At 45.4% G+C, this 14,695-nt stretch overlaps 1 protein-coding gene across 1 annotated transcript in view; it reads right to left on the minus strand.

Moving 5' to 3' along the window:
• The window catches only part of cdh17 (cadherin 17, LI cadherin (liver-intestine)), a 170,470-nt gene that overhangs the window by 98,890 nt on the left and 56,885 nt on the right, over positions 1-14,695 (minus strand). The window contains exons 5-7 of the mRNA XM_072468031.1: positions 8,265-8,403; positions 4,890-5,048; positions 1,290-1,480 (exon numbers count right to left, since the gene is read on the minus strand). Of these exons, the coding sequence (XP_072324132.1) occupies positions 1,290-1,480; positions 4,890-5,048; positions 8,265-8,403 (489 nt within the window). The remainder of the gene's footprint in view (positions 1-1,289; positions 1,481-4,889; positions 5,049-8,264; positions 8,404-14,695) is intronic.

Here is a 14,695-nt window from a genome sequence, read left to right on the forward strand (position 1 = left end):
ATCCTTGGCCTGATCCCTGGCACAGGCAGCCTGGCAGCTGGGCACCTTGACACTGCCAGCCTGGCACCCTGGAGTACCGGGGTCCACCCTGCCCGGAGCCTGACCACCAGGGGGCCTCCGATGGCCTTGGAGACCGCCCCCTCCTTCAGTGCCATTACACCTGTCCACGTTTGTGTGGACCAGTGCTAAACGGCACCACGGCAAGATCTCCCAGGTGCGGGCATCCATTCCCAGGCCTTGGGAGAATTGCCCCCAGCATGGGCAAGATCCAGATTGCGATGTCTCGCGAGATCCCGTTAGAAGTCACCAGGCGTTCCAAGCATTGCAAATCTCATGAGAGGCCTCTCGCGAAATTTAACTGCCTCGTCGCTTCACCGAGTCGACATCGCCGTTCGATTGCAGCCATTACCTTATCAGAAAGACCTGAACTAATATCATTACAATAATGATTTCAGTTTTAATATTGACTGCACGACAAAATGCTTCAGTACATGGACATTGGGGGTGGGATTCTCCCAGCCCCGCACCGGGCCGGAGAATCCCCACAACCGCGCCACGTCACCCCGACGCCGGCACGCGATTCTCCGCGGCAGAGAAACGGCGCCATTGCCGCCGGCGCGCTTGGTGCGACGCCGGTCGCGGGCTGCTCTACGCGGCCGGGCCGCCGATTCTCCGGCCCGAGTGGGCCGAGCGGCCGCTCTAAAAAGGCAAGAATCCTACCGGCGCCGCCCACACCTGGTCGCAGCCGGCGGGAAATCTGCGCGCAGGGTCCGGGCCTCCGATGGAGCCTGGCCCGCGATCAGGGCCCACCGATCTGCGGGCCAGCCTCTGTGGCTGGGGGCCTCCTTTCCTACGCGCCGGCCCCTGTCGCCCTGCGCCATGTTGCGCCGGGGCCGGCACGTTGAAGGAGGCCACTGCACATGCGCGTGTTGGCACCGGCGCCGCTGCGCATGTCCTCGTTGACGCCGGCGAAACTGCGCATGCGTGGATCCCGCGGCGCACAGTTCACACCGGTATCTGCAGTTGGAGCGGCGTGAACTGCTCCAGAGCCGTGCTGGCCCCCTGTAGGGGCCAGAATTATACGTGGGAGTGGCCCCTTCACGCCGGCGTAAAAAGCAACGGCGTTTACGACGGCGTGGACACTGCCACCGGAGTGGAGAATCATTCTGCAAAAAGGGTAGAGACCTATGATAGAGGTCCCACCCATTTATGCAAAATGTGCATTTCAGCTGGACCTAGAGATAAATACAAACAAATTCTATGTTATGCTCAGCTCTTGAAAGTCTTACCTGTGTGATTATCTTGGGATGAGGGTCTGTAGAATTCTCAATAATTTCTATTTCACCAGGTGACTTCCACAGATTCTCCTTTACAGTAATCATTACTTTTGTGTTTGAGCCCAGAGACAAGTCAGCCAAATCTTTTGCATTAACTATTAACTTGTAGGCATTTTCATTTAGAGGATCAAGTGACTGATATCCTGCAACAAAAAAAGCATTTTTTAATAAAACATTACACTTCATGCCATCTTTATGGAAGACTGGTTGGCAATAAACTCTTCTTTCAACGGAATATAAGGATGCGAATGGATCTTTTCCCCAACATTTAATTTGCTAGTGGAACAATAATGTATTGTGCTTTTGCAAACAAACATACTCAATATCTAAACAGTGTATCATTCTTTGCCTTTACAAATGTTTATTTAATGAAGGCCTTAAACGTGCAGTTACCAAATCTACAATTGACATTTTTGTGTTCTTTCATGGGTGTGGGCTTCGCTTGCTCGGTCACCACTTGTTGCTCATCGTTAATTGCCCTTGGGAAGGTGGTACTGAGTCGCCTTCTTGAAACGTTGCAATCCATGTGGTGTAAGTACATCCACAGTACAGTTAGGGATGGAAGTCCAGGATTGGACGGCATGGTGGCACAATGGTTAGCACTGCTGCCTCACAGTACCAGAGGCTCGGGTTCAATTCCAGCCTTGAGTGACTGTCTGTGCGGAGTCTGCACGTTCTCCCCGTGTCTGCGTGGATTTCCTCCGGGTGCTCCGGTTCCCACCCACAGTCCAAAGATGTGCAGGTTAGGTGGATAGACCATTCTAAATTATCCCTTAGTGTCCAGAGAGATTCAGGTTAGGTTATGGGGTTAGGGGGGGCAGAGTGCTCATTCAAAGGGTCGGTGCAGACTTGATGGGCCAAATGGCCTCCTTCTGCATGTAGGGATTCTATAAATTTGGTCCCATGATAGTGAAGGGATAGTATTGTAGTTCCAAGTCAAGACATTGTGTGGCTTGGAGGGTATCGTGATTATGTATGAATCAATGAAAAGCAGATTTGATTGCTCGATACCATTAAGGAACAAACTATTCCAAAAGATTCTCCCACAGTTTGTGTTAATTTTTTTCTTTTTTCATTGAGGTTAACGTATAATGTGACACAAAAACTATCAACAATTCTGAAATTGTATCACAAATTTTAACCATAAAATCAATTATTTCATGTTTGAAAAAAATGTCACATTTTGCCTCCACACTGCCTGCTGATGTTTAAGTTAATAATTTAATGTTGTTGCGATGCTGATGATTTCCCACTGCAATGGAAAATTCCAGCCGCGATCTTGAGCTCACATTCACCATCAGTCCGATCAGCGGTGCAGCTGGAACATCCCAGAACCAGGGCACACGATTCTCGCCAAAGAGATCGGGGACTGGATTCTCCGATTGGCGGCTATGTCTTACGACCAGAAGGTCGGTGTCGCCCCCGCACCGATCCTCCACCTGGTGGGGGGCTAGCGGGCTAGCAGCCGCCAGCATAAGAATCCCGGCTTTACCTGCAGATGCAGCCGGAGAATGGCTGGGTCCATGGTTGCGCATGTGCACGGCAGCGGCGGCGCCATGCAACATGACGCTGGCCGGGCACGTACCCGGCCTGCCAAAAACTGCACCCCTGTAACCAGCCTCGCCAGCCCAGGACCACACCCCACCAGACCCCCCAGCCCCCGCCCGAAACCCACCATGGCATCGGAACGGCTCCCCCCCCCCCCGCCAATTGTGGTGGCGCTGGTCTCAGTCCGCAGCCGCCACACGAGGTCCCTGAACATTGTGAGCACACGCGATCGCGCCGTTGGAGACGCGGCCCATCGGGAGCGGAGCATCGGTGGAGGGCCTCAGGTGACGTCCTGATTTTCCCCACCCCTTGCTGGCGACATCAGGAGATTCATGTCACAAGGGGCGTGAACCTCATTTTAATGCATTTGTATTGATTAAAATATCATTAGCGTCCCCTTCCCAACCAAATGATCCTCCCTCATTAAAATTCACATCTCGCCAGCGTGAGTTTACAACAGGTTTGGACAGAAATGAGGTAGTCGAGCGGATCCCTCCATGGAGGCAGAGATAAGTATAGTTCCCAGAAGGGAGAGGGACATGCCCAGAATATTGCCTGGCATTGCCCCCTGGCACCAGTCAGCACAGACAAATGTGCACTGCGAGGTGGGTATGGTGCCAGCCTGGTAGTGTCAACCTGGCAGTGCCAACCTGTGCTGGGGGCAGTGCTGGGGGCAGTGTCAGGGCGGGCCTTAGTGGGGGCACTATTGGGGGGGGGTTGCATTGATGTGTCCTGTGGGGGAATACCAGCTACACTTCTGAGGTGTTGGTGGGTGGGCTCAATGCCAGCGGTGGATGTGGGTGGGGGAGCAAAATGGTGGCAAGGATTGTCGGTGGGTGGGTAAGGGGGAGCCCCGATACCTCCGTGATGGGGCTGGGGGTCATTAGGCAGCAGCACTGATTGGGGTGCCCTTTAAAGATGGCGCCCAATCTCTTTGGAGCCGATTGTAGTCTCTGTGATGCCCCACCCCACCAGAGTGATGCCGCAAACCATGCCATTCAATTTTGTTTTGTCTAAGAGACTCAAGATTTCATGAGAAAATTTATGTGCAACTGGAGAGTTACACACCAGCTTTCTGTCTGAGCCTGAAACTTTGCCAAATTGTGGTAGGATTCCACCCTCTATGTGTGCAGATTACAGCCATCCGTTGTTCATCTGACTGATACTTAGTTATATTGAAAAAAATTACATCCTTCTGCAACCTCAGTGAGTCCCAAAGTATTTTACAGCCAATTGAGTACGTTTTTGAAATGCAATCACTGTAGTCATATGGGAAATGCAGCAGCCAATGTACAAATAGCAAGTGTCCAAGAACAGAATGTAACGACAGATTGATCTGTATTTAGGGGATGTTGATTAAAGGATAAATAATGACCAGAACAACAGGGGACAAATGCTCTGTGTTTCTTTGAAATAATGCCATGGGATTGTGTATGTCCAACTGAGAAGGCAGGCCTCAGTTTAACATGCAACCTCCAACAAGGCAGCACTCCCTCAATACTCCACAGGGGTGTCAGCCTAGATTTTTGGACTCAAGTCTCTGAAATCAGACTCAAACCGACAACCTTCTGACTCAGAGGCAACTGAGTCATGGGTGGCACTACTGACTATCTGGAAGGGTGCATAACAGGCGATGGATGGGATACCACCCATTTTGCACTATTGCCCAAGATTCATTTCTACCCTTACGTATTTCACTACCTGTGATCTACAGTAGATCAACCAGAGGAACTTCTAATTACAGTGGTTCAGGCAATAATTAACACAGTTTTCATCAATTGTACTTTACACCATGTCATGACATGACTTTATTTCACTAATATGGTACTTTAATAACATTCACATTTCAAATGAGATGGCACAGTAAATACATTCTGATATCTTTTGTAAGTGCCTACATTTAAGTGTAAAGATGGGTTCACAAAATTGATGATCTAGACAAGTGTCCTATGGTTTAAATTGCCATGTTAGTTGAAGAAATGCTTCACCTTATGGTCAACATACCAGTTTCAGTGGTGGAGATTGCCCCAGTTTCATTATCAATCTGGAAGTACACAGCATTGTGACTGATTGGTATCTGTTGTGAGATGCTGTACTTAATTTTACCATTAGGAGTTTTAGGGTCATCCAAATCGATGGCATTTACACGCATGAAAGGCTTTCCTGTAAATAGAAAAAAGATTTTTTTTAAACTTTCTAAACATGTAAATGTTACTTCCCTGACCCCGTTGAAAACTCCACTTTGAACAGCTTCGCAGATGCTGGTGATCTGATTAATATCTTGTCCCAAGTGGCCATTCATCATGTGAGAGTCTGAATAGTTTATGGTGGGCACCAGGTTTGCAATTTGATGATGTGCATGGCCAATGGATGTTGTTGGCATGCATGGCCAATGGAGGTGGCTCCCCAAGACAGGACACATTTGTGAAGTCTAATCCCAATGTTATGCTCACTCCCTTCTTTATCAAGCATCTATCTAGTACAATAACAACTTATAGCACACTTATTGTCATAAAAATTTCCCAACATGCTCAACAATGGTAAAAGCATTTTTGACAACAAGGCATTGAAGGAGAAATCAGGTAACATGCCCAAATGTTTGATGGAAGGGATAGATTTTAAGAATATCTGAAAAGAGTAGAAAGAGTTAGAAGGGAATTCCAGGACTTAGGACCTAGGCAGCTGAAAACACAGACATCAAAGTGGAGTGATTAAAATTAGGGATGCATGAGAGGCAGAATTGAAGGGGTGCAGGAACCTTGGCAGATTTGGGGCTGATGAGGCTACACAGATAGGGAAGAGAGGAACAATGTAGGGAATTGGAAACAGGGAAAAGGTTCTTAAAATTGAGGTGTTGTCAGACAGGGAGACCGTGAAGGTCAGCGAGTAAAGGGATGATGGGTGAATGAGATTTGGAGCAAGTTAAGATATGTGCAGAAAAGGTTATTATGAGCACAAGTTTATAAAGGGTGGAAGATAAGAGGCCAACCAGGTGTGGATTGGAATATTCAAATCTAGAGATTATGATGAAGATTTCAGCAACAGATGAGCTGAGGGAAAGTTAGAATCATCGGTTATTCCAGGGGCGGAAATAGACAATCTTGATTATGATCTGGATCTGCTGTCAGCAACTTAGGGTCAAACACACGCTGAGGTTGCGAATGGTCCTTACTCACATAAAACCAGCTATGGATTTGGGAAAAAATAACATGCTCAAGGACAAGAAGGGGAGGTTGGAAAATTTTGCGGTAGTTTTCAGTTGCAGACGTGTCAAAAATTGATTGTTTTTTTGAGGGAAGGATGATCTGAGAAAGGAAAACTATTGACAATATCACATGTGAAGTATGAAAAGGTTAGTGATAGTTTGGTGGATTAGCCACAAACATGGCAGAGGACGTTTAACGCAAAGAAGTGTGAAGTGAGATATTTTAGATGGAAAGCAAAGTACAGGCAATGTAAAGTAAAGGACACAATGGTAAAGGGATTGCCGGAGCAGAAGGACATAGGGCTAATATGCATAAATTGTTAAAGGTGGCCGGGCAGGTTGCGAAAGTGATCATTAAGGCCTATAGGACTTTATAAACAGAGGCATAGAAATACAAAAGCAGGGAGGTTATTGAAGTGAAAATGAAATGAAAATCGCTTATTGTCACAAGTAGGCTTCAAATGAAGTTACTGTGAAAAGCCCCTAGTCGCCACATTCCGGCGCCTGTCCAGTGAGGCTGGTACGGGAATTGAACCGTGCTGCTGGCCTGCCTTGGTCTGCTTTCAAAGCTAGCGATTTAGCCCTGTGCTAAACCAGCCCCTGGTTATTGTGAATATTTGTAAAATATTGGAGCAGTGTGTCCAATTTTGGCCACCACACTTTAGGGAGGATGTGAAGGCATTGGACGGAATATAGAAGAGATTATGAAACTGGCTTTAGGGATGAGAGACTTCAGTTACAATGGTAAATTGATGAAGCTGGGCTGTTCCCTTTCGAGAAAGGTTTAAGGTGAGATTTAATAGAGGTTTTCAAAATCATGAGGGATCACAGAGTAGATAGGAGGAAGATGTCTCTGTTGGCAGAAGAGTCCAGAAACTGTGCACACCGAGGTAAGGTGATTGGCAAAAGTACTGGGGAAGACATGAGGAAATGTTTTCTACACAGCGAGTGGTTAAGATCAGGAATGCATTGTTGGAGAGTATGGTGGAAGCAGATTTAATTGTGCCTTATCAAAGGAGCTAATTGTAGGGCTACAGGGAAAAGACAGGGGACTTCAAATAGCTAAATAGTTCTTACAGACAGCTGGCACAGGCAGGATGGGGTGAATGGTCTCCTTCCATGCTGTAGTTATTCCATGATTCTATTTCTAAATTAGTAGACTAGACTATGAAAAGACTCTGGCTGCACTTTGCTCACCTTTCATTTTGCAACACATTGAGGATATTTTGAAGGAAATCTCACCAGATTCATTGCAGATTCTACTTTCAGGCAAGCAAACAAGTGAATTGAAGCATTTGAAAGATGCTGAACTTACAGAACCATTACAAAGTAAAACATGTAATAATCATGTCAATTACGTCGTGATTTGTCACTCTGATTTGTCAGTCCCGAAAGCAAGAGCTGAGTGCTGGAGCAATTAGACAATTGCAACTTATGCACATTTTGAAGTTCTAACACCGACTACCAGAACAAGAACCAGAAGGTTCCATCCAAGCACAGCATCAAAGAACATGGCCCAAACACCATTATCTTTATTAGCTCCTGAAATAAAAACTTTGGGATCGGTATCCCAATCAGTTCCAGAGTGCGACCGTGGTGGATCATTCCAGCAAGATTCTGCCATCAATCAACTAACTGTTTCTTATGGGGGAGGTTTGATGGGATTTCCTTCTTCCCCAATCCGCAACCCCACCCCCCCCCCCCCCCCCGCCCTTACCCTCCCACTGAAGCAGCAGCGCCATCAACTTGGCATGCCTAGGGTCCCCTGAGGCATGAATATCCACCTTGATATTCAATGGCATTACCATTGTGGAATCCTCCATTATCAGCATGCAGGGGTTTATCAAAGTTCTAAAGTCTCTTGTAATACCCACCATTATGTTTCAGTGCAACTTTCGCAACTCCTGTGAGTTGCACAGAAGTCTCACGAAAGACCCAGTGCATCCTGCGGCAAATGTTGATCCATCCCACTGCCCATTTGCGTAGAGTTATGATATTCAGTATGATTCATCTCTCTTTAGAGCTCGTCATAAACTGACCTTTCTGACGGATACCAATGACCTTACCTCATCATTCAGAACTGGATTTGGGATTCGCTGCCCCATCTCTCTCAACAGCGGAGTGGTGTTTTCAGAATTTATGGTTGTACCTTAAGTTATCAACATGTTACATACCAGGCCTGGAATTCTGGCGCACGACTCCCATATATTCTTCTTTTTCGAATGTAGGTGGATTATCATTTATATCAACAACTACAATATTCACACTTTCAGGTCCTTCAATTGTGTCTCCAATTTCATTTACGCCTTCTATCTAAAAACAAATAAATCAAAGACAACAATGATTTACAAAGGTAAATCCTTCTATTTACCAATCGATAAAAGCTTAAAGGAAGGCCATTCAAATATGTCACACACCAGCATTAAGTGGCTTGGAAAGCTGTCCAATTAGTTCTATTCCCCTGCTCTATATTTGGAATATCTAGGACCACATTTTTTACTGTTTTATCAACTTTGCCTCCTACTTTTAAAATTATATGTATCAGAACATGTTGTTCTGCTTCTAGATCCATCTTAAAGTTTTAACTATATATATATACACACCCAGCCTAAAGGAAGACAGCTGTGGTTGTTCAAAACTAATCACCTCAGCACTGGGACAGCACTGCAAGAGTGCCTCAGAGTTGTGTCCTAGGCCCAACTACCTTAATCAATGACCTTCCCTCCATTACATGATCAGAAGTGGAGGTGTTTGGTGGTGATTACACAATGTTCAGCACCATTCACAATTCTTCAGGTACTGAAGCAGTTTATGTCCATGGGCATTAAGACCTAGGCAATGTTCAGACTTGGGATGATAAGTGGCTAGTGGCATTCATGTCACACAAGTGCCAAACAACTATCACCTCCAACAAGACAGAATCTAATCATCTCCCCTTGAGGTTCGATGGCATTAGCATTGTGGAATCCCCCTTTACCATTGACCAGATAATGTACAGGACCAACCATATAAATAATGCGGCTACAGGTCAGAGGCTGTTCAGAGGAACCCACCTCTTGCCTCCCCAGTATCTCTCCACCATCTACAAGGCACAGGGCAGGAATGTAATGGAATACTTCCTACTTGTCTGGATGAGTGGATGAGTGCAACTCCAATAACACACAAGACATGCAACACCATTCAGGACACAACAGCCACATGATTAGAACGCTTCCACTGTCTCAAACATTCATTCTGTCCACCAATGATATACAATGGCAGCGGTGTGTACTGTGTACAAGGTGCACTGTGGGATATTCCGGTTCCACCAAAGTCCACAGGGATTTCAATGGCCCACCACAGGGGAGCACAGAACAGCAGGACCGGAATATCCCAGCCCATGCGGTTTGCAGCCTCATTATCACATAAAAGGTTGGAGTGAGTTGTCTGCCTGCTGGCATTAGTTACAGTTGGAAATGGGAAGATTAGACGTGGCTTTGGATCAGGATAACCAGTCAGACCCAGACCCTGCTGTTTTTCAGGTTAAAATTCCAACCCCCTTCTCCTTAAATTTCTTAAATGCAATCATGTGAATAGTGTGCAAAATAGTTTCTCCAGAAACTTATATAAAAACATGGAAAATAGGTGCAGGAGTTGGCTGTTCAGACCATCGAGCCCGTTCCGCCATTCAATGTGACATCTTTAGCGTCCAAAAATATATCTATTTCTTTTTAAAATATACTTAGAGAATTGGCCTCCACAGCCTTCTGTGGTAAAGAATTCTATAGGTTCACCACACTCTGAGTAAATAAATTTCTCCTCACCTCAGTCCTCAATGGCCTACCCCATATCCTGAGATTGTGATCCTTTGCTGTAGACTCCCGCAACCCCCACCCCCAACCACCCAACTGATGTGGGAAACTTCATCCTCATCCAGTCTGCCCAACCATGTCAGAATTTTATATATTTCAATGAGATGCCCTCTGATTCTTCTAAACTCCAGTGAAAACAGGCCGAGTCAACTGACTCTCTCCTCTTACAGCAATCCAGCCATCCCAAGAATCAATCTGGTGAACCTTTTCTGCACTCACTCTATAGCAAGTGTATCTTTTCTTAAGTAACGAGAGTAAAACTGCCCACAATACTCCAGATGTGGTCTGGAGTACTTAATTACACACCTGTAAATATTTTGCCCAATAAATTATGATTTGGAGTGCAGTAAATGCCATTATGTTTGGAATAATCATGCAGGTGCAGAAAGAGTTAAGAGACCAGGGGCTGGATTCTCCGCTGTCGGGATTCTCCATTATGCCGGCAGCCCAGGGATTTCCTGACGGGGTGGGGCTGGTCACAATGGGGAAACCCATTGGCCGGCCGGCGAGACGGAGAATCCCAGGGCACGCCACACCAGAAATCGGGTGCAGCGGGACGGAGAATCCCGCCCCAGATGTGGTCTCACCAAGGCCCTGTACAGGTCATGTACTCAAGTCATCTTGCAATGAAAGCTAGTGTACTATTTGTCTTCTTAACTGCTTTCTGCATCTGCATGATTAATCTATACATAATGGCACTTACTGCACTTCAAATCATAATTTATTGGCAAAATATTTACAGATGTATAAAGATGTCCCCTAAATGTCCTAAAGGTGTACAGATGTCCAAGAGGGGATATTTGCTAGAGTGGTTGGGGAGCGTTTAAACCAAAATGGCAGGAGATGGGAACCTATGCAAGGAGTCAGAGAAGGGGGAAATAAGGACATGAACAATATACAGAAAGGGGAATAAGAAAAATGAAAGCTAGAGAAATCAAGTGCCAGAATCAAACAGGGCCACAGTGAAAAATAATGTTCAAAACACAAACCTGAAGACTTTGTGCCTTAATGCACAGAACATTTGCAATAAAGTGGATGAATTAATCGCACAAATAGATGTAAATGCATTTGATAGTCAGGATTACAGAGACATGGCTGCACCATGTACAGGCTGGAATTGAACATCCAGGGGTATTCAGCATTTAGAAAGAACAAACATAAAGGAAAAGGTAATGCTGTAAACAGTGGTGTTTAAAGAGGAAATGAACACAATAGTCAGGAAGGATATTCGCTCTGATAATGTGGAACCTGTATGGGTAGAGCTGAGAAACCCAAAGGGGAAAAAACATTAGTGGGGGTTGCGTAGCGACCTCTAAACTGTAGTAGTGATGTTGAGGATGGCATTAAAATTAGCAATTAGAGACAGATGCGATAAAGGAACATCTGTAATTATGGGTGACTTTAACCAGCATTTGGATTGGGCAAATCAAATTAGTAACCATATTGTAGAGGAAGAATTCCTGGAGTGCGTACGGGATGGTTTTTTGGACCAATATGTTGAGGAACCAACTGGAGAACAGGCCATGCTATACTAGGTATTGTGTAATGAGAAAGGAATAACTGGCAATCCAGTTGTGCAAGACCCCTTGGGGATGAGCGATTAAAATATGATAGAATGTTTCATCAAGGTGGAGAGTGCCGGGGCAGCACGGTGGCCTAGTGGTTAGCACTGCTGCCTCACGGCGCCGAGGTCCCAGGTTCGATCCCGGCCCTGGGTCACTGTACATGTGGAATTTGCACATTCTCCCCGTGTTTGCGTGGGTTTCGCCCCTACAACCTAAAGATGTGCAGGGTAGGTGGATTGGCCACACTAAATTGCCCCTTAATTGGGAAAAATTAAATGAATTGGTACTCTAAATTTATTTTTAAAGAGATGCAGAGTGCAGTAGTTGATTCTGAGACGAGGGTGCTAAATCTAAATCAAGGAAACTACAATGGTTTGCGGCATGAGTTGGCAATGATGGATTGGGGAACATTACTTAAGCAATGGCAAATATTCAAAGAACTCTTTGGTGAACTGCAACAATTGTTCATTCCAGTCGGCACAAAAATAAAATGGGAATGGTGGCCAAACCATGGTTCACTAGGGAAATTAGAGATAGTATTAGATACAAGGAAAGACATAAAATTCGGCCAGAAGTAACAGCAGATTTGAGGATTGGGGACAGTTTAGAACAGCAAAGGATGTCAAAGAGATCGATTAAGAAGGAGAAAATAGTGATCAAGAGTAAACTTGCAGGGAACATAAAAACTGACTGTGGAAGTGTTTATAGGTATGTGTAGGGAAAAAGATTGGTGAAGACAAATGTAGGTCCTGATGTGTTGGGTGTTCTGGATCCGTGGAACACATACAGGTCACCAACACTTGAAATAGTGCAACACTATTTTATTGAATCATTAACTGTTTAACATACTCTGACTGTGGGTTAACACAGTACTAGCTTTAACTAAAGACGTTTACCTTGTCCTAACCAGTCGATGCACTCAGCACATGGTGAATGTCTGTGTTACAGGCTGTGAGCTCTGTCCTCCTAGCTAGCTGCAACTCGAATGAGCAGGTACTCTGATGCCCCCTGTCTTTATAGTGCGTGTGCTCTAACTGGTGATTGGCTGCAGTGTTGTGTGTGTTGATTGGTCCCACTGTTTGTCCATCAGTGTGTGTCTGCACCATGATATACTGGTGTATATTATGACAGGTCCTTTATAGTCAGAAACTGGGGAATTTATAATGAGGAACAAAGAAATGACTGACCCACTAAATACATACTTTGGTTCTGTCTTCACAAAGGAGGACACAAATAATGCACCTGAAATGTTGGGGAACACAGTGTTCGGTGAGAGGGAGGAACTGAAGGAAATTAGTATTAGTAAAGAAATGGTGTTGGGGAAATTGATAGGATTGAAGGCAGATAAATCCCCAGGGCCTGAAAATCTACATCCCAGAGTACTTAAGGAAGTGACCCTAGAAATAGTGGGTGCATTGGTGTTCATCTTCCAATAATCTACATACTCGGGAACAGAACCACAGGATCACAGAAAATACTGTGCAGAAGAGGCCCTTCAACTCATCGAGTCTGCACCAACACAAAAAACACCTCACCTACCTAATCCCATTTGCACTTGGCTCATAGCCTTGAACAATTCTTATGGAATGGAGGGTAGCTAATTTGAAAAGAGAGGTAGAGAGAAAACAGGGAATTATAGACCAGTAAGCTTGATGTCAGTAGCGGGGAAAATGCTGGAGTCCATAGGAGAGCACTTGGAGAAATGGGGCAGGATCAGACAGTCAGCTTGGATTTACAAAATGGAAATAATGCTTGACAAATCTACTGGAATTCTTCAAAGATGTATCTGGTAGAAGTGATAAGGGGGAGATTGGGGGGTCTGGTTAATTTGGATTTTCAGAAGGCTTTCGACAATGTTTACATAAGAGATTAGCGTGTAAAACTAAAGCGCATGGGACTGGGCGTAGTGTATTGAGATGGATAGAAATCTAGTTGATGGACAGGAAACAATGTGTAGGAACAGGTCTTTTTCCAAGAGGCAGACAGTGATTAGTGGGGTACTGCAGGAATCAGTGCTAAGATCCCAGCTACTCACAATGTATATTAATTTTTTTTTAAATTTAGAGTACCCAATTCATTTTTTCCAATTAAGGGGCAATTTAGCATATCCAATCCACCTATCTTGCACATCTTTGTGTTGTGGGGGCAAAACCCATACAAACACGGGGAGAATGGGCAAACTCCACAAGGACAGTGACCCAGAGTCGGATCAAACCTGGGACCTCAGCGCCGTGAGACTGCAGTGCTAACCACTGTGCCACCGTGCTGCCCCACAATATATATTAATGATTTAGGTGAGGGAACTAAATGTATTATCTCCAACTTTTCAGATGACACAAACCTGGGTGGAAAGGTGAGCTGTGAGGAGGCTACTAAGCTACTTCAGTGTGATTTGGACAAGTTGAGTGAGTGGGGAAATGCATAGCAAACGCAATATAATGTGGATAAATGTACGGTTATCCACTTTGGTAACAAAAACAGTAAGGCAGATTATCTGAATGGCTATAGATTAAGAGCAGGGAGTGTGCAGCGAGAGTTGGGTGTCCTCATACACCAGTCGCTGAAAGTAAGCATTCAGGTGCAGCAGGTGGCAAAGAAAGCAAATGATATGTTTCCCTTCACAGCAAGAAGATTCGAGTACAAAATCAGGGATGCTTAAAGCATTACTTGCTTGAAAGCGAGATATCAGCCCTATTTTGAGAGACAGACCCACCTTAGACAGCTGCCAGCCAATCAGATGGCCATCAGCTCTGTAGTCCCAGCAGCACCAGGTTCAGACAGCTAACAGTTGCAGCTATACAGGGCGTTGGTGAGACTATACCTGGACTATTATGTGCAGTTTCGGTCTCCTTATCTGAGGAATGAGGAATTGCTATGGAGGGAGTGCAGCAAAGGTCCACCAGACGGTTCCAGGGATGGCAGGACTGACTTATGAATCATAGAATCCTACAGTGCAGAAAGAGGTCATTCAGCCCTATGGGGCTGCACCAACCCTCTGAAAGAGCACACTACCTAGGCCAATGCCCCAACCTATCCTCATAACCCAGCAACCCTACATAACCTTTTGGACACTAAAAGGCAATTTAGCATGGCCAATCCACCTAACCTACACATCTTTGGACTGTGGGAGGAAACCAGAGTACCCAGAGGAAACCTACGTACAAACTCCACACAGACAATCACCCAAGG

This window comes from Scyliorhinus torazame, chromosome 11 (genome assembly GCF_047496885.1).
Source record: "Scyliorhinus torazame isolate Kashiwa2021f chromosome 11, sScyTor2.1, whole genome shotgun sequence".
In the NCBI taxonomy this organism is placed as follows: Eukaryota; Metazoa; Chordata; class Chondrichthyes; order Carcharhiniformes; family Scyliorhinidae; genus Scyliorhinus; species Scyliorhinus torazame.